This window comes from Podarcis pityusensis (assembly GCF_964106645.2).
Source record: "Podarcis pityusensis genome assembly, chromosome: Z".
Classification (NCBI taxonomy): domain Eukaryota; kingdom Metazoa; phylum Chordata; class Lepidosauria; order Squamata; family Lacertidae; genus Podarcis; species Podarcis pityusensis.
Window position 1 is genome coordinate 26,290,767 of NC_138044.1, and position 26,015 is coordinate 26,316,781.

At 42.8% G+C, this 26,015-nt stretch overlaps 1 protein-coding gene across 1 annotated transcript in view; it reads left to right on the forward strand.

The window, feature by feature from the left end:
* The first annotated feature begins 671 nt into the window (after window positions 1-671).
* Window positions 672-26,015, forward strand: part of SMARCA1 (SNF2 related chromatin remodeling ATPase 1) — a 54,823-nt gene continuing 29,479 nt past the window's right edge. The window contains exons 1-10 of the mRNA XM_080991240.1: window positions 672-1,053; window positions 3,541-3,627; window positions 14,833-14,999; window positions 16,494-16,594; window positions 16,699-16,799; window positions 18,737-18,916; window positions 23,025-23,180; window positions 23,557-23,688; window positions 24,692-24,760; window positions 25,338-25,447. Coding sequence (XP_080847366.1) covers window positions 889-1,053; window positions 3,541-3,627; window positions 14,833-14,999; window positions 16,494-16,594; window positions 16,699-16,799; window positions 18,737-18,916; window positions 23,025-23,180; window positions 23,557-23,688; window positions 24,692-24,760; window positions 25,338-25,447 — 1,268 coding nt within the window. The 5' untranslated portion in view covers window positions 672-888. The remainder of the gene's footprint in view (window positions 1,054-3,540; window positions 3,628-14,832; window positions 15,000-16,493; window positions 16,595-16,698; window positions 16,800-18,736; window positions 18,917-23,024; window positions 23,181-23,556; window positions 23,689-24,691; window positions 24,761-25,337; window positions 25,448-26,015) is intronic.

Genomic DNA, 26,015 nt, shown 5'->3' on the forward strand with positions numbered 1-26,015 from the left:
GGAAAAAACCCCAACCACCTCTCAACAGATATCTATTGTTGCTTTAGCACCTAAACGCGCTGTAAATGTATAAAAGATAAAGGCAATTATTAACAGACAAGAGGAACTTTGGAAGCAACACCTTCTGACTATTAGTATTTATTGTCTTTATAATATACATTACATACATATATATGCTGTATGAAATCAAAGGACCGGACTGTTCACAAAGAAAAGACAGCTGGTGAAATTCAAATATGGAAGTAGGAAGTTTGTGTGTGTGTTTTTGGGGGGTGGGCGAGGGCTCTGGGTAAGCACTACAAGCATCAACAGCGCGTCCCTTGCAGGGCATTGGACCCAGGTGCAATGTCTGCCACCCCGCCCCCCGTCAGAAAGCCTGGAGAGCTGCTGCCGACCAGTGTAGACAGTACTGAGCCAGGTGGACTGTTGGTTTGACTTAAGCAGCTTCCCGCGCTCCTTATGAAAAAAACAATACGGGAAAAAAGAAAGCGAGGAAGGAACCTAGAACCAAAAATAAAAATGCTCAAGCGGGACTAAATGCTATTAATTAACCGGTATTGACTATTAAAAGCGCGACGATGCCGTTGGAAGCAACCCTTAAAATTCGCCCCTGCAGTTTCCCAAAGGGGGAGGAGCCTCCTGTCTCGCGTCACGAGCTCCTCCGAATCCTAACAACCACAACCTTGCCTTCCCATTCCCGCGCGCGCGAAGGCGTCCAGCGTCGTTCTCGCGGTTTCCTGCGATACCCGTCGCTGCCGAGGGAGGGCGGCGGGAGGAAAAGGAGGGGGAGCCAAGGGAGGGGGGCGGGTTTTGAGGGGGTCCCTACCCCGCCCCCCCTCCTGCCCCCACAACTCCTGCTCTACCGACCGGCGGTTGCCGAGACACAAAATGGACGCTGCCGAGGCTGACGTCGTTGTCCCGGTGGCGGCGACAGCACTGACAGCGGCTCAGGCCCCAGCCGCTGTCAGCCCAGGCTGCGAGGAGGTCGAGGAGGAGCCCTCCACCTCGGCCGCTTTCTCTTCCTCCTCACAGGAGCCCGGCGGCCCAGAGGAGGTACGGCGCGGGAAACGGGAAGGAGGATGAGGGCGGCGGCGGCCTCTAGATCGCGCGCCACAATCACCTCAAACCTCTGCGTATGCTCAGAGGAACACTTTATTTTCATTTTTTAACAACCCCACCCGGAGCGCTAAGCTCCGGGGAGCCAGCATACGAAACTGCATCCGTCCTTTTGAGAGACCATCACCCCCCCCCCACCTTACCCTCGCGCGCCCATTTCTTTATTTTTCGTTTACACCAAGGCTGCAGAACCAGCGGCCCTCCAGATGCGTCCTCCCCATCAGCCGCCCAGCCAGCATGCCCAAAAAGTGCTCGGGAATGACAGGAGCGGCTGTCCAGCACATCTGGAATGGAGGATCGCTGATCTTCATCAGCATAGCTGTCAACTTTCAGATTTGAAAATAAGGGATCAGTAGCCTCACCTATCCCAGGGACAGTCAATAGGATATCTAACAATCCGGGATAGCAGCGGGAAACGGCACTGGAATAAGGGAATTTCCCGCAAAAAAAAGGGAAGGTTGACAGCTATGCCTCATCAGTCGTTTTACGCCCATCGTGGTCAGGGACTTGGGAAGGTTTACCATGCTGAGTCCTTGCTTGCCTGAGTAATCTGCTGTTTGATACTTAATGTATGGAAGAAACGCCCTCAGGCGAAGTGTATATCCTCCAGGCACATGTTTATTCCACTTGTGGTGTGGGAGGGAGGGAGGGGTTGGCTTTGCGAGGGCTGATGCCAACCCATCATGTGCGGGTTTTATGTGGCTTCCCAGGGGCACCGGGTTGGCTGCTGTAGGAGGCAGGACTAGAGCAAGGGTGAGGGACTTGTGGTTCCCAGCGTGTGTTAGTTATTGCTTGTTGCATTTCTTTCAAGGAGCTAAAGGTGTTGAATGTATTTCTCTCCCCCTGTTTTATCCTCACAACAACCCTGTGAGGTAGGATAGTCTGGGAGTGAGGGACTGGCCCAGTGAACTTCATGGCTGAGGCTGGGATTTGAACCCTGGTTTCCCAGATCTTAGTCCAGCATTCTATATCTGCTATACCATCTTCTTGGCTAATGACAGTGCTGCCTGAGACTGATGGTGTGCAGCAACTTCAGGAGCGTCACAATTTTCCCATCCTTGGTTTAAGATTCCTTGAAGAGCATCGAAAGGTCCTGGGAGCAGGACTGTGAAGCTCAGTTATGGTGGGAGAACCAAGCAGTCCTCCTTGCAAGTTCTTGACCTTCTCTTGCTTATGCCTAAATGCAATGGCGGCAGCTGTGCACTGAGGCTGTCCACAGGACAGGTTGAGAGCAGGAGTGGGGAAGCTGTGGTCCTCTAGGTGTGTTGGTACTGAAACTCCCATATTCTCTGACTATTGGTTATGCTGCCCAGGCTGATGGGATGTGGAGTTCAACAAAATCTGTAGACCATCAGGTTGTTTATGATTTTTGTTAACCATCCAGAGTGTGTTACAGCAATATAAACAATACCACAATCAGTTAAATAAACACACAATCAGAAGAATAACTAACATAACCTAAAAACATAAAAAGCCAGGCAAATTCCATATAGTTAAACGTTCTTTAGGAGTTTTCATTAGGTGCAGTTACCATCATTGGCCAGTTGCCCAGGTTCTACCTACTTTCTGTCCACTATGGGCACAGAGACCTGAAAAGAACAGATGATCAGTTTAGTTTGCTGTCCTTGTATATCCACCTAAACTATAACTCATATTTAAGGTATGATTGTTGGCTTATTGTGGTTCAGCAGGAACAAGCAGCAATGCTTGAGCATGTTGCAGTTGCTCAAGTTTTGCTCATTCCCAGCCCACCTGTCCATTCCTGCCCACCTGTCAAACTAGCCCAACCCCTGACCTAGAGAGTGATCTAATTTATTTATTTATTTTACTTATATTAAGTAAACAAAGATGAACATTTTGAAACTGGAAGGTGTGCCTAATATATTTGTAACTAGTATCCATTCATTGCTGTTAATGATCTTATGGAATGGAAAATGTTCCTTGGAAAAAATAAAGCACTGGAATTTTCCCTGCCCCTGTGTAAGAGCCTAAAGAGCAATTTCAGGCATATCCAGTGCAATTTTGACTTCCCTTTTTCAACAGCCCACATGTCTCCCCTTGTTATACAACCATGTGTTTTTGAAATTTTCCTCAGTTTTAAAAGCAGTGCACAATATGTCACAGGGATGTGTTGCTGTTTGAAAATCTTAAGTTCAGATGCCCATAGGCACAACTACTTGTATCAATCACTCTTTGAATCTTAAGCAATTTATGTGGTATCTGAGTGCAGGAAACTTTTCACAGTGTGGGTGGTGGAGGTATATGCATTGTTTTGAAAGCACAAACAAGTTCTTCCCCTCATTTCAGAAGTCGTATTTTCTTGATTTTTACAGAGGCAATGGTGGGGGGGAAGGTGAGTTGAATGGGGAATTTGGTCCTCCATTAGACACACAGTAATTGTAGAATTTGTCATTTTGTTTACAGAGAAATGATCCTCCATTTCAACTAAAGCCCCCTCCAAAGGCATCTAAATCTGAAAAAGATGTTGATCCAGAGTATGAAGAAAAGATGGTAAATTTTCTGATATAGCAGTTTATCTGATAATATATTTGTTACGTTTTTGTTGAGCTTTGGTTGTGGTGAAAAGAGAAGTAAAAATATTAGTATACATAATATTAATTGTTCTAAAATAAAACAGATTGTTTTTCTAGACAGTTTTAGGAAGCTTTAAGGTGCATATATGTAAACATTAAAAAATATTATTTATTCATGATACCATCACAAAACAAATGTTTAACAGTCTGAGAGTAACACAAGGTGACATCATTTGAAATTAACCCAGACCCAAATAAAACTACATCATAAATGAACTTAAAATGCTGAATTTCCCTGGCAGATCACAACATGTGCCCTCCCTTTAAAGTTCCACTTTTAAGCAATATTTCAAGTAAAATAAATAAAAATAATACACTTGTATCTGAATAAAATTAGGATAATTTAACTGATGTTCATATATGCCAAAGTGAAAACAGCAAGCTATAACCCATTCAGGGGATCCTTAATACACCAAATCAATCACTAGAACAAGTTTGTGTATGTAGTATGTGCAGCCTGATCCCGTGCATGCTTATGTGGAATTCAGTTTTCCCCCAGCTCTGGCTTGCTCCCAAGTAATTGTGTGGTGAAATTTGAGGCATTTGTTTGTATCTTCACATATAATAAAGCTGAGGTGGAGGAGTCTGCTGTTACCCAAAAGAAGCATAAGACCCATCTTACTTTACTGCTTTCCATAGATTTTAGCAAATTTATCCCTGCCTACCCTATTTGTAGTATTGGACCCGGTCTGTTGGAAAACTGCTTAAAAGTTACAGAGTGCAATAAGGTAAGCCAATAAAAAGGGCAGGTTTTGGTCCACTTTTCTTTGTGCTCCTTTAAAATTAGATCCCTCTACCCCCATTTTATATGTGAACGGAGTAAGTGTGTGTTACACATAATTGTCTTACATGTCTTTTAAAATCCAAACAACATCATCTATTCGAGGTTCCGTCATTTGGTGTGAGAAGTTTTTACTACTGCTTAAAAAGTAAAAACATTTTCTCATGTCAGTAGCCTTGAGAGAAATCATTGTTTTGATTCTAAAACTGATGCTCAGCAAATCTTCTTTTTAAAATTCTAGTGATCTTTCCTTAGGATGATCATACACAAGAGAAGAGTAGACTACTGTACTACTTTTAAAGACTATGTGGAAGATGCAGTTTGTCAGAAAAGTGAGGAAAGTTGCACTTCTGAAATTCTCTCTTCCACACATTAAAAGTATAGAGTAACATTGTCCTCTGTTAGATTGGTTACTCTCTGTTGTTCAAACAGTGACTGTATTTGCATAATCAAATATTAGCTTAATAAGATGAGATAGGAACAAGCTTCATGCACAACCAGTTTGCTCATTCCTTTGCATGAGTGAGTAGAGAAGCCAGGAAGCTACAGTTAACAATAGCTTTCTATTATATCAGAATTGGGAAACTATGGTTAATGTCTTCCAAACAAGCCAGAATATGAAGCCATGATTTCAAGTTGGCTTCCAGATTCTGCTTTGTTTGGATGCCATTAACCATAGTTACCATTCCAGCCTGATTACATTACTTTTGGAAGCACTCAGTGGTTTTGTATTTCAAGCAAATCTGTAATTATGTTTGAAATTTATAGTAGCTTTTCACTATTGCTAGAATGTTTCTTGGTAGAGAAAAAGAAGAGATTTTCCCTTGAGAGGGAAAACCCCTAAAGATGAAGATCACTGTTGACAATAAAGTTAAACAATTTGAATAAAATATAAAATAGTATAGTATAAAATATAAAATAGTATAGTATAGTATAGTACAGTATAGAACAGAGATAGCCAGTGTGTTACGCTTCAGATTTTGTGTGGACTGCTGCTACCACCATTCTTGATCACTAGCCATGCAGGCTGGTGTGATGAGAATTGGAGGGCACCATGTTGGCTATTGTGGTATAGAAAGACCTAATGCTTAGGATCTGTCGAGCGAAAGTATAGTACAACGTAAGAAAATATCTGTGATGGGACGATGAGCTGCTTGTGTGTAAAATCCAAGTCCCTCAGAGTTTGGTCAAGTTTGCAAACCTCTGTCTGTAACGGAGCCCCTTAAACATGGCTCCGTCAGTCGCTGGCAGATTCCGACAGTGGTTGCTTTCGGAATCGCTTCCAACATAAAAGCTCCTTAACGGAAACACGTCTTCTGGACTCTCTGCGTGACAGTTTCCGGCGAGGAGTGGGTGTCCCTACAGGAGGTCCTGAAACCTCCCCACTGTTTTCGCTGGAAGTGTCTCTGAGCCATCCCTCCAGCTCACTTTCCCTCAGCTCAGCTCCTCTCCCCCTACTGGTTCCCTCTTCAGCTGCTGAGACTCTCCCAACCTGTGTGAGCCCTTTCACTTCCCTTCCTTCCGATGGCAGTTCCCTGACATCCACCTCCCCTCCAGGGCCCCCTTCATCCCCTCTCGCCCCCTCCTCTACGGGCGGTGAGGAGGCAAAACCCCGGAATGAACTTCCTTCATCTTCCGATGTCTCGAACACTTCTCTCCACCTGTTGCGGTTCCTGGTCTCGAAGTACTCCTCCTCCTCAGAGTCCATCTCCCCTTCCCCTTCCGAGTCCGAGAATCCTTCCAACTCCTCCTCCTCATCGGTGGTCCCAAAGTATTCCCTCCGGAACCTCTCCACAGGCTGAGGTTTCCTTGGGAACCTTTGATGGAACGTTTCTATCAATACCTCGTCATTGATATCTTCTGCCATTACCCAAGTGTTTTCTGACTCCGGTTCTCCTTCCCACGCTACCAAATACTCCACCTGATCCCCCTTCCACCTGGCGTCGAGGATTTCTGCCACATGGCTGCTGCATTCCCTTTCTTCTATGACCGGTCCCCGAGTGGCCATCCCTTCTCGTCCCCCCTCATACGGTGACAGTAACGACCTGTGAAATACTGGGTGCAGTTTCATGTGGTTGGGTAACCGGAGCCTGAAAGCCACTGGGTTGACCTGTTGAATGACCTCAAAGGGACCCAATCTCCTGGGTCTTAATTTCTTACAACCTCCTTTGAACGGCAACCCTTGGGTTGACAGCCACACCCTATCTCCCACCCTTATGGTTTCACCTTCCCTTCGGTTCTTGTCTGCCTGCCTCTTGTATTCTTCCTTTGCCCTTTCTAAGTTGAGTTGGAGCTGACGATGGATTGCTTCCATTTCTTCTACAAACTGCTCGGCTGCCGGGACGCTCCATCTCTCCCCTTCTCCTCCTGGGAAACCCCTGGGATGACACCCATAATTAGCCAAGAAGGGGCTCATCCCTGTGGACACATTCTCGGCATTGTTGTAGGCAAATTCCGCCAGCGCCAACTTTTCTACCCAGTCATTCTCTCTGTCATTGACATAACACCTCAGGTATTGCTGGAGGACACCGTTTGCTCTTTCCGCCTGCCCGTTGGTTTCAGGGTGCCGGGCAGTCGAAAAGTTGACCTCCACCTGCAGTAAGCTCATGAGCTTCCTCCAGAACCTGGAAGTAAATTGTTTTCCTCGGTCTGAGACCACCCTCAATGGCACCCCGTGCAACCTAAAAATGTGTTCTACAAATAACTTCGCTGTTTCTTCCGCCGTGACTGCATGCGAGCAGGCTACAAAGTGGCACATCTTTGTTAGTAGGTCTACCACCACCATGATGGCTGTTTTCCCCTTGGACTTCGGCAGATCAGTCATAAAATCTATCGACACTGCCTCCCAAGGTCGTTCTGGGGTTGGTAAGGGTTCTAATAGCCCCGCCGGTGCCCGCCTCTCCCCTTTGGCTCGCTGGCATTGCTCACACCCTCTTACATACTCCCGTACATCTTCCCTCACCTTAGGCCACCAAAATTCCCTGGTGACCAACCACATGGTTTTGTGTTGTCCAAAATGCCCCGCCGTGGGGCTGTCGTGCAACTGCTTGAGTACCCTCCCCCTTAAGTCTCCTTCAGGGATATACAGTGCCCCTTTGTAATACAAAGCTCCATTTCTTTCCTCGAAACCCCCTGGTTCCTCTCCCTCACCCCTAAGACCTCTGAGCTTATTCTGGGCGTATTCATCATTCTCTGTTTCCTCTACCAGTTCTCTTTGTCCCACCAATGCCGCCCCACACACCCAGCGGTCCTCTGGAATGACATGTCTCTCTTCGGGTGCTCCCTCCCCCTCCAAATATTCAGGTTTGCGTGAGAGAGCGTCCGCCCTAATGTTCTCTGGGCCTGGCACGTAACAAATCTCAAAGTTAAATTTGGAGAACTCCTGGGCCCATCTCACTTGCCGTTGGTTGAGCACTCGTGCTGTCCTCCAATACTCTAGGTTCTTGTGGTCAGTGCACACTTGCACCTTATGTTGTGCGCCAATTAGCAGGTGCCTCCATCTCCGGAACGCCTCATGAATGGCTAGTAGTTCTCGGTCATACACCGTGTAGTTCCTCTCGGATTTGTTCAGCTTTCGCGAAAAAAAGGCACACGGTCTCCACTCTGACTCCTCCTTCCCTGGCTGCAGAAGCACCGCCCCAATCGCTCTGTCTGATGCGTGGGTTTCCACTCTCATCGGTTTTTGTAAATCCACATGCAGGAGTTGTTGTTCCGAGGCGAAGGCCCTTTTTAGTTCCTCAAATGCTCGCTCCGCCTCCTCAGTCCAAACGAACTTCTTCTTACTGCTGAGACAGTCCGTAATGGGCGCCGTCAGGTGGGCAAAGTTTCGGATGAACTTACGATAGAAGTTCCCAAATCCTAGGAACCTCTGCACATCCTTCCTTGTTTTGGGTGTTTTCCATTCCAGCACCGCCTGGACCTTGCCGGGATCCATGGCCAATCCCTTGTCTGACAGGCGATACCCCAGGAATTCCACCTCCTTGGTATGAAACTGACACTTCTCCAGTTTCACCCACAGCTGGTTGGCTTGCAGCCTGCTCAACACTTCTCTGACGTCTCTCACATGCTGCTCCTCATTCTCAGAATACACCAACACGTCGTCTAAGAAGGCCACACAATTCTTGTAAAGCAAAGGCCCCAGGACGTGGTTAATAAACGATTGAAAGCATGCGGAGCCTGCTTGTAGGCCGAAGGGCATAACTAAATATTCAAATGCCCCCAAAGGGGTGAACATGGTGGTTTTCCATTCATCCCCCTTCCTTATTCGTATCAGGTTGTACGCCCCCCTTAGGTCCAGCTTTGTGAAAATCTTTCCCTTCCGCACCCTTGTCAAAATGTCGTCAATCCTGGGCATAGGGAAAGCCACTGGTTCTGACACTGCATTTAAGGCCCTGAAGTCACACACCAGCCTCGGCTTGTTCGTGTTTTTTTTATCCACAAAAAACACTGGGCTGCCCCCCACCGCCCTGGACTCTCTGATGAACCCTCTCTTCAGGTTCTTGTCAATGAACTCTCTTAGCTCCTGCATCTCTCTGTCTGACATGGCGTACAGCTTGCCTACAGGGAGCTGTGCCCCAGGGAGTAAATTGATTTGACAGTCAAAGGGTCTATGCGGAGGTAGTTGGTCAGCTTCCCTTTCGCTGAAGACGTCGCGGAGATCTGCGTATTGTCGTGGTACCTTCACGTTCTCCGTTACTTCAGTCCCTGCTAGGGTGGCTTGGGCCCCTGCCAAACCCTTTCCCTCTTTGCAGTGTTCTAAGCAATGTGCTGAACCAAAAGAAACCACTCTCTGATGCCAGCCCACCAGCGGATCATGTAACGCTAGCCAGCTCATTCCCAATATAATGGGAGCTCCTCCCAAGGTGGCCACATTAAACGCTATCAGTTCGGTGTGCCTTGCCACCTTCATTATCATTGGGACGGTCTGCAAGCTGACTTCTCCTCCCAACAGCTCCCTGCCATCGATCGTGGTCACCTGCAGGGGGTTGCTTAAAGGGATCGTCTGTATCTGGTGTTCAGCTGCAAACTCTTTGCTCATGAAATTGCAGGAGCTGCCTGAGTCCAACAGCGCCTTTATCTTTAGAGGGTGTCCGTTTGGCAGCTCTAGCGCCACTTCTATCACTAGGGCGGGTTTAGGAGGTTCTGGCGTGGGCACTTTCACTGCTCTTTGGCCTGGCTGCTGTGCCCCGACGGTGGCAGCCAGGCGTTGTCTTTTACTTGCTCCGGTATTTCTTCCTCTCTTCCCTCCACAGCTCCTACCATCCCTTGCCATTCCTTCCTCTGGGGGCAGACTCTGGCAAAGTGACCTGGCTGTTGGCAGAGATAGCATTTCCGGGCGCCTTTTCCCTCCTTCTTTCCCCCCTCACTGGGCTTTGAAACTGCGCGCGCGCGCGCTGTTCCGATTTCCATCGGCTCTGCCGGCGGGAAAGTTGGCTCTGGAATGTCTGGAATGCGGAACTCCTTCCAACGTTCCCCCTTCCCTTCCCGCCTCTCCAATGCTCTCGCCTCCTGGCGCGCTCCTATGGTCAGCGCTGATTTGGTCAGCTGGTCCATAGACTCCGCCCTGGGCGCCCGGGAAAGTTCGTCTTTCACAGCCGAAGAAAGCCCTTCTTCAAAGAGCATTTGAATGGGTTCCGCCGATAGATCCCACCCCAATTTATGGATCAACATGGTGAACTCAGTCCAGTACTCACGGACAGATCGGCTCCCCTGTTTGCAAGCCATTAACTGTCTGCGCACCACTCCCTGTTCAATATCGCTGGAAAACATCAGATCCATGGCGCGAAAGAACTTCATCGTGTCCTTTAGGACGTCACTATTCGCTGCCATCAGGGGTCTAACCCAGTCTCTCGCCCCCTTTTCAAGATGCCCAATCACGAAAGCCACTCGTGATTCCTCGTCAGGGAATTCATCAAACTGCAGATTGAGGGCATATTGCATCTCTGTCCGAAAGCCATGATAGTCTTTGGGCTCCCCCCCAAACTTCTGCACCAATCCTGGTACCTTTCTGACGAGCTGGGTGTCTTTCCCCTTTTTGTCTGCATCCTGAGCCCTCCTCTCCTCAAGCCTCGCCGTCTGCAGCGCTAGCTGGACCTCCAACACCCGGTACCTTTCTTCCAGGCTTGGACCCGCTCCAGCTCCTGCTTCTCCGGTTCCGGCTGGGTTGCTCATGATGCCTTCTCCTGCACAAGCTGCTCACGGAGACTGTCGGAATGCTGTGATGGGACGATGAGCTGCTTGTGTGTAAAATCCAAGTCCCTCAGAGTTTGGTCAAGTTTGCAAACCTCTGTCTGTAACGGAGCCCCTTAAACATGGCTCCGTCAGTCGCTGGCAGATTCCGACAGTGGTTGCTTTCGGAATCGCTTCCAACATAAAAGCTCCTTAACGGAAACACGTCTTCTGGACTCTCTGCGTGACAGTTTCCGGCGAGGAGTGGGTGTCCCTACAGGAGGTCCTGAAACCTCCCCACTGTTTTCGCTGGAAGTGTCTCTGAGCCATCCCTCCAGCTCACTTTCCCTCAGCTCAGCTCCTCTCCCCCTACTGGTTCCCTCTTCAGCTGCTGAGACTCTCCCAACCTGTGTGAGCCCTTTCACTTCCCTTCCTTCCGATGGCAGTTCCCTGACAATATCCATATTAGAAACTCTTATTGATATGAATCTTGCTAAATAAGAATTAGCTCTGAAAGTCTACAGATTCCATTGAAGAGGAAACTGAATGATAACCAACATTTAATCATTCACTTGTTTCTATGAAATTCTGTCAAGAATTAACTTCAGCTGCCCAAGTATGATAACATTATAGCAGCCATCCTGCAGTTTCTCAGAGCTGCTAATGGAATCGGACTTTTCAGTTAGCCAGTATTCAAAATCTGCCTCAAGAACTCCTGTAAGTAAGGAGACAAACATTAAGACAGTCTTCAAGTTAAAAACAGCTGACACCTGGCTGGTTTCCTGGTGCTTTGAAGGAGTTGTGTATTGTTGCTTCCAAGTTTGTAGAAAGATAGTGTGGTTGTAATCATATGCACATTTACTTGGGAGCATTATTTCTAAGTAGACATGTGTAGGATATTATTGTGTGCCTACTACAGAGTGTATGCTATTTTTGGACTTGAAGAAATTTGTATCTCCCCTTTGCTCATTCTTTAAAACCTTAGCTTCAGCATACTTCCTGAGCAGTGTCTCAAAAAGACAGAAAAGCAAAAGAAGAAGTAACCAGAAAATACAGGAAGCTCTTGCTTATTATTCTAAATAGAGCTCTGCTCAGTTTTAGTCTGTTCTTTTTCAAATCCTGTGTATGTATGTTAAATGTTTTCCCCCACAAAAGGCCTCAAAGCATCAATAAATTTTATGCTGTGTTATGTTGCCCTCATGTGGTGAAATGTTATGCTATCCTCCTTTTTAGCTTAAATTAAAATAAACTGCTTAGCATTTGTATATACATGCAGGTCCCGCTATCTGAATGTTTGTTGTCCATTTATCCAAATATAAAAAAATATGCCCAAGCCCACGCATGGCTGATTCAGATAGCTGGAGTTTTCCCATATCTTTGTTTGTTTGTGCTTTGCTGGTTGACTGCAACTATTTTCAGATGGAAAACGTAGAGGAAGGTGGGAAGAGAGATCGGCCAGAGAGCAGGAGAAATCAGACAGATCAGTTTTTCCTTTCTCTTTTCATTTGCAGGTTGGCTGTAGCCATTTTAGAAAGAAACCATGGCGGGAGGGGAGAGAAAGATGGATGTCCCAAGGGTGACTGATCCAAGGTCATTCAGTGGGTTTATGGCTGAATGAGGATTTGAGTCCAGATCTTCCCTGTTCTAGTCTGACATTTGTCATAGTCTAGTTTCCAGGCTTTGGTCTCTAGTGGGAGGGGACAGAAGCAGCTACAGATAGACTTGTAGAGCTGGATAATGATAAATATTGCTACCATGCTGGAGATGTGAAGCAGAGAAAGTGTGGCTTGTTAGTAGTCACCTAGTGTGTTTGTGACAGAGACAGAATTTGAACTGTGGACTTCTTGGTTCACAGTGTAAGCATGTATACTCCTAAGCGTGCTTTTATATCTGTCGGCTGGGGCAAGCCAGTCAGATGGGTGGGGTACAAATAAAAAAAATGTTGTTACTCATCTTAATGGGGCTTATTCTTAGGTAAATGTGTATAGGATTGCAGCTTTATTTTCATAGCCACTACAATTCACCAGCTGTTTCTTACTTAGGCCATCCTTGTCAGGGAAGAGTTAGAAGTTTTCAGTTTATCAGAGGGAGAAAGCATTCCCCAAGGGGGGAAGGAGAGCAGTGAATCTAATAGAAGGGAGCAAGAGGAACAACAGGGAGGGACTGGCTGTTCACAGGAAAGGCAAGGGTTAAGTTCTAGCTCAGATTCGGAGGAGGGGAGATACAGGCCAGCTCTAGCCAGGAGGTTAGAAAAAAGAGCGGGAAAACAAAGGGAAAGGCGCCTTCGCCATTTTGAGGGTGGCTGGTCACGGAGAAGCAGAGCTCAGAAGGTATCTGAAATAAGTGTCTCTGAGGAATAATAGTTAAGAACTGTTTATAAGATTATTTTGTTAATACACAATAAAAAGTTATAAAAGAACAAGAAGCGTTTGTGTGGTGATCTGAAGAGGACAACGACCAGTCCTGACAATCCTTACAAAAGAAGAACTGTGTAGCATATGCCATGAAACCATGGGGCTGTCGCAGTATGTCACTGGTCCAATGCATGTTGCAGGTCACATTCTGGATCTTGTTTTCTCAACTTGGCAGAAAGGGCAATCTGAAGATGGGGGATATTGACATCAGTTGCTTGTTATGGTCAGATCACTTTCCTGTTGAGATCTAGACTTTCAGCACCCTTTCCTCTCTGCAGAGGCAGTGGACCTTTTGGAATGGTCCGCCCTCAGCGGCTAATGGAGCCAGTGGATTTCAAGACAGTTCTGTGGAATATTCTGGCTGATATGAAGGGTGCTTCTGTCTATGCGCTGGCTGACCTCTGGAACATCTGAATAGATTGGGCTGTTGACATGATCGCTCCTGGGTGCCCGTTCCTGCTTCGTAGAGCCATATTGGTTCCCTGGGGGGCACCACTTTGCAGTGGTTCCACTTCTACTTGGATGGGGACTGCTCTTTGGCTCCATGGAACCTTCAGTGGATATGTTGGGCTGTTGTCTTGCCTTGATAATGGACTAGATGAGAGCCAACAGACTCAAGCTCAATCCAGATAAGAATGAGGCACTCTTAGTGTGTGGTTCCCTAGACAGGATGGATGGGAGGTTGCCTGCTCTTGATGGGACTATACTTCCTTGGAAGAAGTGTATAAGCAACCTGGGGGTACTTCCGGATCTTTTGCTGTCACTTAGGACTCAGGTGGCCTCAGGGGTGTGGAGTGCTTTCTACCAGCTTTGGCTGGTAGCCCAGCTGCACCCATAATCTGGACAGTGATAGTCTAACTACTGTTGTCTATGCTTTGGTAACTTCTAGGTTAGATTACTGCAATGTTTTATACGTAGGACTGCCTCTGAAGACAGTTCAGAAACTTTGGCTGGTGAGAATTCGGTGGCCAGGTTCCTCACAGGGCAAGACAATTTGAGCATGTTACACCAATCCTGGACCGACTGCACTGGCTGCCAATTAGTTTCCAGGCCCAATTCAAAGTGTTGGTTTCGAACTATGAAGCTTTACATGGCTCAGGATCTCAATACCTCAGGAACTACCTCTTCCCAAAGAACCTACTGGGAACCTGCGATAATCATCAGAGGCCCTTCTTGGTATGCCTCCTCCATGAGAGGTGCAGAGGGTGGCAGTATGAGAATGGGTCTTTTCTGCAGTGGCTCTCCCTTTGTTGGATGCTCTCTCCAGGGAGGCTTACCTGGTGACTTTATTATACACTTTTAGGTGCCAGGCAAAAAATTCTTCTTCAATCAGATCTTTGGCTGATTAACATCCTCTATCCTTTTAAATGTGTTAATGGGTGTGTGTGTTATATTTTTGTTTATGTTCTTGTTTTTATTACGTAATTTGTGTTTTTATCTTGTATTTTTCTGAGGTTTTTCTGAGATCTTCAGGTTTACACTACAGAAGTTGAGAAAAGATTGTATTCTTGATTAGGAAGAGTGCAGTTTATATTGGATTTGATATATTATTTTGCTGCCATTCTTGTTTATGAATGGATTCTTGTAAGGCTTTGAGGTATTTTAAAAGTTTCAAAATGTATTTTTGTACTCTGTTGTTTGATCATTTTTCTACACTGCATTTGCCCACTTTGTGAGGATATTTTCTGAGAAAGTGGAATACAAATGTATAAAATAAAGATAAATGAAATAAATACTGTGTTTGTTGCCTTGAATATAGAAAACAGATCGAGCCAAGAGATTTGAATTCCTGTTGAAGCAGACAGAACTCTTTGCACATTTTATTCAACCTGCGGCGCAGAAATCACCAACGTCTCCCCTGAAAGTGAAACTTGGACGACCACGAATGAAAAAGGATGAAAAGCAGAGCTTACTTTCGGCTGGAGAGTATGTCTTTTTAATTTAAATTACTGTTTGATATTAAATGCTATGTGTGTTTAATGTAGTGCATCTTTTATATGCAAACCTGTACAGGTATCTTGCAATTTACATGGGAGTTACATTCCTGGCCATCAAACATATAAGCAAAATTGCCTAAAGCTAGAACACTCCCGGAAAACCATAAAAACCCTAGAAAACCTAAAAACAGAGTAAGCCATCATGTCAGTGACTGTGACTTTGTGGTACAGCCTCATCTTGCAATGAACCTTTGCCATAATATGCTCCTGGAATGGAAGGATGTTCTACTTGAGGCTCCCGGGGTGTCTCCTTGCCCATGGCAACTGGACCACACCTACTATGCAGAACCTGTCTCCTCTTGATTTAGGTTTGCTGCTGGGGCGAGGATCATGGCTCGAGCCTTCATTAAAAGGGGTCCTGTGGTCTAGCTTCTTAGGCTAGGGTGAAGCTGATTAAGCTGATAGTTTGGGCTCTGATACCTTTGCTGCAGCCTGCTGCTTCCCCTGCCTGTCCCTGCAGCTTGGCTGCCTCAGGACTGTGTTATTCTCCAGCTCTGTGCTGGACGAATCATGGCTTTTATGCCTGACAAGGGTGTGGTGTGGTCTGAGAGAGTGAAAGTGCCATCTCTTGAAGCTGAGATGGCCAGCAAATTCAGGCATGGGGAGAAGAGAGCCAATGAGGATTTTTTTTTGCCCTTTACTGTTTTGGGATTGTGCACTGCCACTAGGCCTACTTCCCTTCTTAGGCCCACAAAGATCTACCCTCCAGTGAGAAGCACCTCTCTTTGGCCAATCCTGGGTTTTTGTTTTCCAGTAGAATTCGAGGTGCGGGGACTTAATAGCGGGAAGATACCCTCTTCAAGTATGAACGCCCTCTGTGGTCTTAGATCAGGCCCTGTTGGCCACATTGAAGCAAACCATGACCTCACTGGCCTTTGCAATATCTGCCTCATGGCCTTGTTCTTTGCCCTAGTGGAGAGGAGAGATAAAGCCACTGCTGAGGATGGTTTTTGCTTTGCTGGTCTTGGCATCCAGGAGGCTCCTCAAACCTCTGTGCCTCCTCAGCATGGCTTTGATGCATGGCTTGAAGAATTGTCCAAGATAGTTGAATTCAGCAGCTCTAGAGAGGAGAAAAGATGGTAGGCATAATGTCCTGACACTGGTCTAAATTCATCCTCCTTTCCTGTCCCATGAATGAAGAGTAGCCCCAAAAGGAAGGGAAGAGAGAAAAGAAGGGCTACCAAAAGTGTGAGGAAATGGCTGATTGAGTAGGCAGGAAGGAACTGGGGCAGGGGCTGTCCCACCCCTTAATGAACATGTTTCATATTCTCATAGTCCTTCCTTGTGGAGTGAGTTAGAGGAGCAATTTATTTGAGATTCCTTGCTCTACTACAGGAAAAAAGGCAGGGCTTTTGTGGCATACAAAAAGGTCCTTGTGGAAAGCACATCATAGGTTTGACTAGTTTCTTCATTTTTTCTTCAGTTATCGCCATAGGCGCACAGAGCAAGAGGAGGATGAAGAGCTGCTTTCAGAAAGTCGAAAAACCTCAAATGTGTGTATTAGATTTGAGGAATCGCCTTCGTGTGAGTATATTTATTAAAATCTTTTTCCATTTTCTTAAACGAGTTAGGAAATAATAGTATAATCAAGCATATAGATAAAAAGTCACATTTTATGTGCTTTGCAGATGTTAAAGGAGGAACGTTACGAGACTATCAGGTTAGGGGGTTGAACTGGATGATCTCCCTTTACGAAAATGGCGTGAACGGCATTTTGGCAGATGAAATGGTAAAAAGCTTTCTTTTTGGAGTACATCTTTGGGGTGGAAGTGAAGTGTATATCTCTTGGAAGAAGACAATTCTCAAAGCAGAAAAAAATAAAAATGTAATTCTCATTGAAGTCAGTGACCATAAGCCAGATGTGGACCTCCAATGATGTCTCCCTTGTCAAATCCTCAAACTACTTTTTAAACTCTCATGAATTTAAAGAACAGTTTTAGACTGGAGTCCACATTTCCTATGCTCTAAGTAATCCAGGTGGTTTTAGTACAACTTTGGGAATAAGTCTCTTCAGCGTACTTAGCCCATAATTATTAGCTAATTGGAGAATATTTGGAGTAAGATTTTAAATCCATTGTCTTCAGATATCATACAGCTATTACTAAAAGCAATGGTGTTTTTTATTATCTTTGTGATTCTGATAAGCTATGATTCCTAATAAGCTAGTCAGATGAAATTGGCTAGAAGAATGTGACTCCCTGATGGCATTCATGGAAGAACAAATTTATCCTGTCATATGTCCATGTTAGTCATTTGTGGTGCCTGATTGGGGAGACAGGAAAGAAGAACCAATTGACCCTCAGTTTACTTGAGCTTTCTGTCTGGTTGCCTCTACATGATTGTTGCTTGCCCCAGGTAATGAAAGTACCGTATTTTTTGCTCTATAAGACTCACTTTTTCCCTCCTAAAAAGTAAGGGGAAATGTGTGTGTGTCTTACGGAGCGAATGCAGGCTGCACAGCTATCCCAGAATCTAGAACAGCAAGAGGGATTGCTGCTTTCACTGCGTAGCGATCCCTCTTGCTGTTCTGGCTTCTGAGATTCAGAATATTTTTTTTCTTGTTTTCCTCCTCCAAAAACCAGGTGCGTCTTGTGGTCTGGTGCGTCTTATAGAGCGAAAAATACGGTAATTAATGGCTGCTAAGATGACAACTATAAACAAATGGTTGTGAACTGTTCCCAACCCTTATTGAAATAAATAGTAAATGTCCCATTCATTTTCTTAGTTGTGAATTGTGCTGCCAGTTAAGGCATAATGATCTTGGTCTAATAAATCATGGTTTATTTGATCAAGAGTGTTGTATTATGAGTACCACAATACATTGCTTTTGGAGTTCGTTAAGCAACACTTTCCCATAACATCTGAACTGGGAAACTTGTTTATTAATCTTGAACTACGGACCAGGATCTGATCATGGTTTCGTTTTATTTTTATAGTTCAGGGTTAATAAACCAAAGTTTCCTGGTTCAGATGAAATGGGAAACTATGGCTTAACAAACTGCAGAATTAATACTGTTGTGGCATAGAAGACGAGAGAAGGCAGCACAATGCTTGCTCTCTCTGACAAACCATGATGTGCTAGATGAAGATCACTATGTCTAAACTGACGTATTATTGACCCAGCTCATGAAAGATTTCTCATGGGTTCATTGACAGCAGGTCTGTTGAACTTTGGTGGAAATAGAATTCAGTATGGTGACAGAGGAGATAAGTATCACAACGTGCCTGCCATTAGCATTTCCTAGTATTATGTGGGCATTTTCTCTTCAGTATGTAGAAAATTTACTGAACTCAGAGAGTCAAGGAATAACAATTGTGTGTAATTCAAAGAAAAGATGCATAATGCATAGCAGTAGTACAGACTGAGACTCAAATATTCAGTTGTAACATAGCTAAGAGCAAAATGTAATTAAAAAATTCATTCTCTGTAATAATTCATGCATATTGCAGAGGAATGCTTATGAGAAGCTGTAGTTTTATTATCTCAAAACAAACTCTAACCAGAGTTGTAATTTGCATATTGCAATATATTGAAATTATGGCAGATTTCTATTCCATAAATTGTACCATGTTCGTAAACTTTTCTGCTTATTATTATAAATGGAAATCAGTTCAGTGCTGCTAACAATGATGCATAAGTTTAAATAATTTTTAATACTATTGTAGGGTCTAGGAAAGACTCTGCAAACAATTGCATTGCTGGGATATCTGAAACATTACCGAAACATTCCTGGCCCACACATGGTTCTGGTCCCCAAATCGACTTTGCACAACTGGATGAATGAATTTAAACGCTGGGTTCCATCTCTACGTGCCGTTTGTCTCATTGGAGACAAGGATGCCAGGGTAAGTGATCACTATGTAAAGAAGTGACTTGCTTTTCAAGTTGGGAGTGTAATACCTTTCCCCCATTGCATTTGTATAGCATCATAATTGTGCACAGCAGTTTACAGGTTAAACCACACATCACTAATGTTCTTATTGTTTTACTATGATTTTGTTTTTTAACTTTTTATCAAATTTTGCATGGCTGTGTTGTTTATTCTTGCTAGCCACCTCAGACTCCATTTGGAGAAGGGGTGGGATATAAAAGTTTTGTATGTATTAATGAATGACATACTTCATTTTAAGATGCATATGTCACACCAAGGTTCATCTGAGAAGAGGCATTCACTTATCCCTCCCTCCTTTATTTTTAAAAATATATTTATCCTCATTGATTTTGATTTATTTATTTATTTTATGATATTTATTAAGGTTTCCAAAAAAAAAAAGTTACATATATAAGAAAAAGAAAAATAGAAAAAAGAAAAAATACAAAATACAGAAAAAATAAAAGAGACTTAAAAAACAAATCAATCTTTCCATGCCTTACATTTCATTTACTTGTTTCCCTGACCTCCTCACGCCTCCCTTTTTTGTATTCCAGTTCAGTTAATTAATTCAGCAATTCCTTTCCCTCTTTGTTTTTATCTTAATCCTTTAACTTAATATATTATAGCTTTAGGTTCTCACCTGTTAAGAATCCATTTTTACATACACCTTTATAACATTGCTGCTAAAACCACTTAACTTCATTCTGACATCATTCTAACATTCATTAATTTTACAGTATTTCTGTAAATAGTCTTTAAATTTCTTCCAATCTTCTTCCACCGACTCTTCTCCCTGGTCTCGGATTCTGCCAGTCATTTCCGCCAATTCCATGTAGTCCATCACCTTCATCTGCCATTCTTCCAGAGTGGGTAGATCTTGTGTCTTCCAATACTTTGCAATAAGTATTCTTTCTGCTGTTGTGGCATACATAAAGAAAGTTCTGTCCTTCTTTGGCACCATTTGGCCGACAATGCCCAGGAGAAAGGCCTCTGGTTTCTTCAGAAAGGTATATTTAAATACCCTTTTCATTTCATTATAAATCATCTCCCAGAAAGCCTTAATCCTTGGGCACGTCCACCAAAGGTGAAAGAATGTACCTTCGGTTTCTTTACATTTCCAACATTTATTATCGGGCAAATGATAAATTTTTGCAAGCTTGACTGGTGTCATGTACCACCTGTATATCATTTTCATAATATTCTCTCTTAAGGCATTACATGCCATAAACTTCATACCTGTGGTCCATAACTGTTCCCAGTCAGCCATCATTATATTATGTCCAACATCTTGTGCCCATTTAATCATAACAGATTTCACCGTTTCATCCTGAGTATTCCATTTCAACAGCAAGTTATACATCTTTGACAAAATCTTGGTTTTGGGTTCTAACAGTTCTGTTTCCAATTTTGATTTTTCCACCTGGAAGCCAATTTTCTTGTCCAAATTATATGCCTCCATTATCTGATAATAATGAAGCCAATCTCGCACTTTATTTTTTAGTTTTTCAAAACTCTGCAATTTCAATCTGTCTCCCTCTTGTTCCAAAATTTCCCAATATTTCGGCCATTTGGCCTCCATATTGAGCTTTTTCTGAGCCTTCGCTTCCATCAGTGACAACCACCTTGGGGTTTTATTTTCAAGTAGGTCCTTGTATCTTATCCAGACATTAAACAATACTTTCCTGACAATATGATTTTTAAATGCTTTATGTGCTTTGACCTTATCATACCACAAATATGCATGCCATCCAAATACATTATTAAAACCTTCTAAATCCAAAATGTCTGTGTTTTCAAGAAGTAGCCACTCTTTCAGCCAGCAAAAAGCTGCTGATTCATAATAAAGTTTAAGGTCTGGCAGGGCAAATCCACCTTTTTCCTTTGCATCCGTTAGTATTTTAAATTTTATTCTAGACTTCTTGCCCTGCCAGACAAATCTAGAAATATCTCTCTGCCACTTCTTGAAGCAATCCATTTTATCCAAAATTTGCAATGTTTGAAACAGAAACAACATTCTAGGCAATACATTCATTTTTATCGCAGCAATACGGCCCAGCAGTGAAAGCTTCAAATTTGACCAGATTTCTAATCTTTTTTCACTTCAGTCCAGCATTTTTCATAATTGTCTTTAAATAGATTCCCATTTTTAGCTGTCATGTTAATCCCCAGGTATTTCACTTTCTTAACCACTGTTAAACCTGTCTCATTCTGAAACCTCTCTATCTCAATCGCTCTTAAATTTTTCTCTAAGACCTTTGTTTTTGACTTACTCAGTTTAAATCCTGCAACCTGACCAAATTCTTGAATCAGTTCCAAAACTCTTTTGGTACTAGATTCTGGCTCCTGTAATGTCAGTACTAAGTCATCTGCAAATGCTCTCAATTTGTACTGTTTGGCTCCGACTTGTATACCTTTAACCAATTGGTCCCTTCTAATCATGTTCAGCAGGACCTCCAGGACCGATATAAAAAGCAATGGGGAGATTGGGCAACCTTGTCGTGTCCCTTTTTCTATCTTAAATTTCTCCGTCACCACGTTATTAACAATTAATTTAGCCTTTTGTTCTGAATAAATTGCACTTATACCGTTTCCAAAGCCTTGGCCTACCCCCATCCCCTGTAGATTCTTCTTCATGAAACTCCAAGAAATGTTGTCAAAAGCTTTCTCTGCGTCCACAAATATCAAAACTGCCTTGGTGTTAATATTCACTTGTAATTTTTCTAAAATATTGATTATGTTTCTCATATTATCAGAGAAGTGTCTACCTGGGAGAAAGCCTGCTTGATCTTTATGAATCTCTTCCACTAACACTTTTTTTAGTCATTTAGCCAAAATGTCTGCAAAGATTTTATAATCCACATTAAGCAGTGATATGGGGCGGTAGTCCTTAAGCTGCGTCTTTTCAGTCTCTGTCTTCGGTACAAGTGTAATATACGCTTCTTTCCACGACTCTGGTGCCCTTTTCCCATCCATTATTTCATTGCAGACTTCCTTTAAAGGTTGTACTAACCATTCTCTTAAAGATCTGTAGTATCTAGAGGTCAGTCCATCCGGTCCTGGAGATTTACCTAATTGCATATTCTGGATGGCACCTTCTACCTCCTGTTCAGTTATTTTATAGTTCAGCATTAATTTATTTTCTTGAGAGATTTTTTGTAATCCATTTATTTTCAAAAATCGGAACATCAATTTCTTTCTGTGGCCCTTGTGTATATAGTTGTTTAAAATACCTCTGGAAACAGTTTCTAATCTCAACTGGGTTCTGTATGTTCTTTCCTTCCACTTCTAAATTTATAATAGTATTTAGTTTTTGTCTTTTTTTCATTTGCCAAGCCAACAATTTTCCACATTTATTAGCCGACTCAAATGTATTTTGTCTCATTTGTTTAATTTTCCATTCTATCTCCTGATTCATCATTTTCATGTATTGTACTTGATATAACTTTATTTCTCTCAAGATCTCTTGCGACTTTGGTTTTGCTCTCAATTTCTTTTCACTTTCCTTTATTTTCTCCAATATTTTATCCTTCTTCTCATTTTGAATTCTCTTCTTTATTGCATTCTGTTGTATCAAGAACCCTCTCATAACAGCTTTGCTTGCGTCCCAGATTCTCTTTTTTCAACATTAGTGTTCATATTTGTCTCAAAATAGTCTCTCAAGGTTTTTTGGGGCTTCTTCATCTCTAAATAAGGTGTCATTCATCCTCCATCTGAAGGATGGTGTTAGTTTCATCTCCATCTTCACAGCATTGTGGTCGGAGCAGGTTTTTGGGCAAATTTCCACTTTTCTTGTCTTTGGTGCCATTCCTCTAGTTACCCATATTTTGTCAATTCTTGTCCAAGTCATTTTTTTTTTATTTTGATCATGATTTTGATTTATTTACTGGGGGGGGGGGGTGAGTCATCACATTAGCCTTTATGGAACTTGATTTCCTCCCCACCTTCCATTTCTTCTTCATTTTTGTGAAATGCTTTCCCCTTATAACTAGTATATGGTTGCAGGAGCAGCTTCCAAATGAGTTAGGTGGCCCTATTCAGCTTACCTATCTAGAAGTGTTTACCATGTTCATTTTTATTAGGCTGCTTTTATCCGCGATGTTATGATGCCTGGAGAGTGGGATGTGTGTGTTACCTCCTATGAAATGGTAATTAAAGAGAAGTCTGTTTTCAAAAAATTCAACTGGAGGTATCTGGTGATTGATGAAGCCCACCGAATCAAGAATGAAAAATCAAAGGTGAGCCTCAGTTTTATTTCTGTAGATACCTAGAGAAATACTACAGAATACTAGGATAGTGGAAAAATCTGGTAACTCTTGAATGGAAGGATAACTTTTTGTACATTTTGAGAAAATAGGAAGCAATGGGAAGTTAAAAAATAGGAAGTTAAAAAAGAATTCCTTTCAAAATGGCAGGCAGGGGAAAAAATGAAGAATTTAAAACACTAACTGTTACATCTGAACTATTAATAATGCTTGTAATTATTATGTTAGGTTATGGGAGTTTGGAGCTTCGTTTTGAAATACTTTGTATGTACTTTCATTTGTAAAAAATGTATCCTGGATTATGGTAGTAATGAAGTAGTAATAAGTGCTCTTCTACAAAATTTCCTAGCTCTCTGAAATTGTTCGAGAGTTCAAGACAACAAATCGGTTGCTATTAACAGGAACTCCCTTACAGAATAATCTTCATGAACTATGGGCATTGCTCAATTTCCTTTTGCCTGATGTCTTCAATTCTGCAGAGGTGAGATTGTACATTATGTTAAAGTCCTATTTTTTGTTTTTGCACACTTTATATGGTAACCTAACTTTTGCCAATAACTTAAGTTGTCTTTATATCATATTATAATGGTTTACATTCTTAAGAGAAGGTAAATGAATAGAGAGGGAAGTTAAGGAAAAAATTATGTAGCAGATTCTTAATACAGTGGTACCTATGGTTGCGAACATGATCCGTTCTGGAGGCCTGTTTGCAACATGAAAAGAGTGCAACCCGCAGTGGAGCATCTGTGCACAGGCGGGTTGTGATTCCCCGCTTCTGTGCATGCGCGTGACGTCGTTTTGCGGTTGTGCGCATGCGCGAACGGCGAAACGCGGAAGTAACCCTTTCCGGTACTTCTGGGTCTTCGTGGGTCATAACCTGAAAGAATGTAATAGGGAGTGGATGTAACATGAGGTATGACGGTACTGTTACATAGTGAAGTTGCATAATGAGGAATTGAAATGGTCACTGTGGGTAGAGGACATTTTACAGGAGGAGAGGGACTAAATCGTCATTGCATCTTTCAGATGCAAGTATTAGTTTATAGTATTGGTAGAATTAGTTTATAGTATTGATGTATCTGAACTGCATTGTTTCATATTGACTTAGCTTTTAGTCAGTGTATTCTACGTGAGCATTTGAAGGGAGGGGTAGGTGGAACTGCTTTGAGAAGTTGGTTCAGCCGCTTTGGGCCACATTTTAAGGTGGATCTGCACATTATATGAGACACAGGGATGCTTTTCACAATTTGTAACATTTGCTTGTGCCTGTTCACGTACTCCCCCCTGCTAGTGATGCACATCTGTGGCAGAAATATAATAATGTCAGGACATAGGTATGCTTTACTAGATGTTAAAGAAGGGAAGACTTGACACACTGTTTCCAGTGGACAGCTTCGTTTCTAGTTTACTAAAATTTCCCCTTGAGTTTTGAAAGTACAAACACAGTAACAACAAACACAGTAACAACAACATAATTTTTACAGGACTTTGATTCATGGTTTGACACTAAAAATTGCCTTGGTGATCAAAAACTTGTAGAGAGACTTCACGCGGTAAGTATGGCAATTCTGCTTTCTGAAATAAATTTAATTTCTCTTCCATTGTATTGTACGAATGGTATATGATTCTTACCGTAACATCCTAATGTACGTTTCTGAGAAATGAAGGCTATGTGTTGTGTATATTGTGATGTGATATGATATAAGACAGAATTTGTAGAATTCTGGTGAAGCAGTCATTTGTTTACTACTTATTAACATAACTATTTATGTGTGCCTTTGTGTCTTTTCCCAACAGAAACAAAGCATCCAGTTATTTATACTATACACTCAGTAAATGTATTTAGAATGAGGTGCATCTTGAAACTTCCCTTTCACAATTTGTGATACCAAGGTCTTTAGGATATACATTCTGTGTAAGGGGGTCCTAGTTGCTCCTGTTGGTCCTAGAAACACCATAAGAAATGGTCATGTATTCTGCATGTTCTCCCACCCGAAGTAGCCTCAAAAAATTAGGATTAGGAAAAGGCATCATAAGAGCAGTATAAGAAGTCTAGGACACTGGTAAAACAAATACTTGAAATGCTGACTTGTAGCAATGTGTAAAATGTGTTGATGTGTTGATTTTTAGGTTTTGAAGCCATTTTTGTTACGGCGTATAAAAGCTGAGGTGGAGAAGAGCTTGCCTCCTAAAAAAGAAGTAAAAATTTATCTAGGACTCAGCAAAATGCAGAGGGAATGGTAAAATTCTTTTTTAAAATTTAATTTAAAATCAGTCTATTATACTGGCCTAACATAGTGACTATAACATATTAACAGTAAAGACCCGCTTCAAACCTACATATGATTTAAGCTACACATTCATTAAATTGCCTTGGGCAACCTACCACATCTCAGTCCCACCTTAGTCTGTAATAGAGAAATAATAGTACTGACGTACCTTACAGTACTATAGTAAATATTACTGAGACAATGTATGTGAAGCACTTTGTACACTTGAAATGTACTACATAAATGCTAAGTATTATAATCCATACAGGTATCTATGTAGATGAAAAATAAAACCAATTCCCTGTGTTCTGTCTGTGTTTTATACTGTGAGCTGTCACCTCAGAGAAACAGAAGACAGAAACTTGGTTTCAGGATGAGATGAAGCAAGGCCATTCTACATGGTGTGAACCTTAGGTATAAAAACAATTTTTCCTCAGTTCCAACATGGAACTAAGGAAATTTGTATACAGAGAATGAGTGGAATGGTGTCAGAGATGCAGTCCCTTCCCTGTAAGCCAGGAATTGGCTTGCAGGTGTG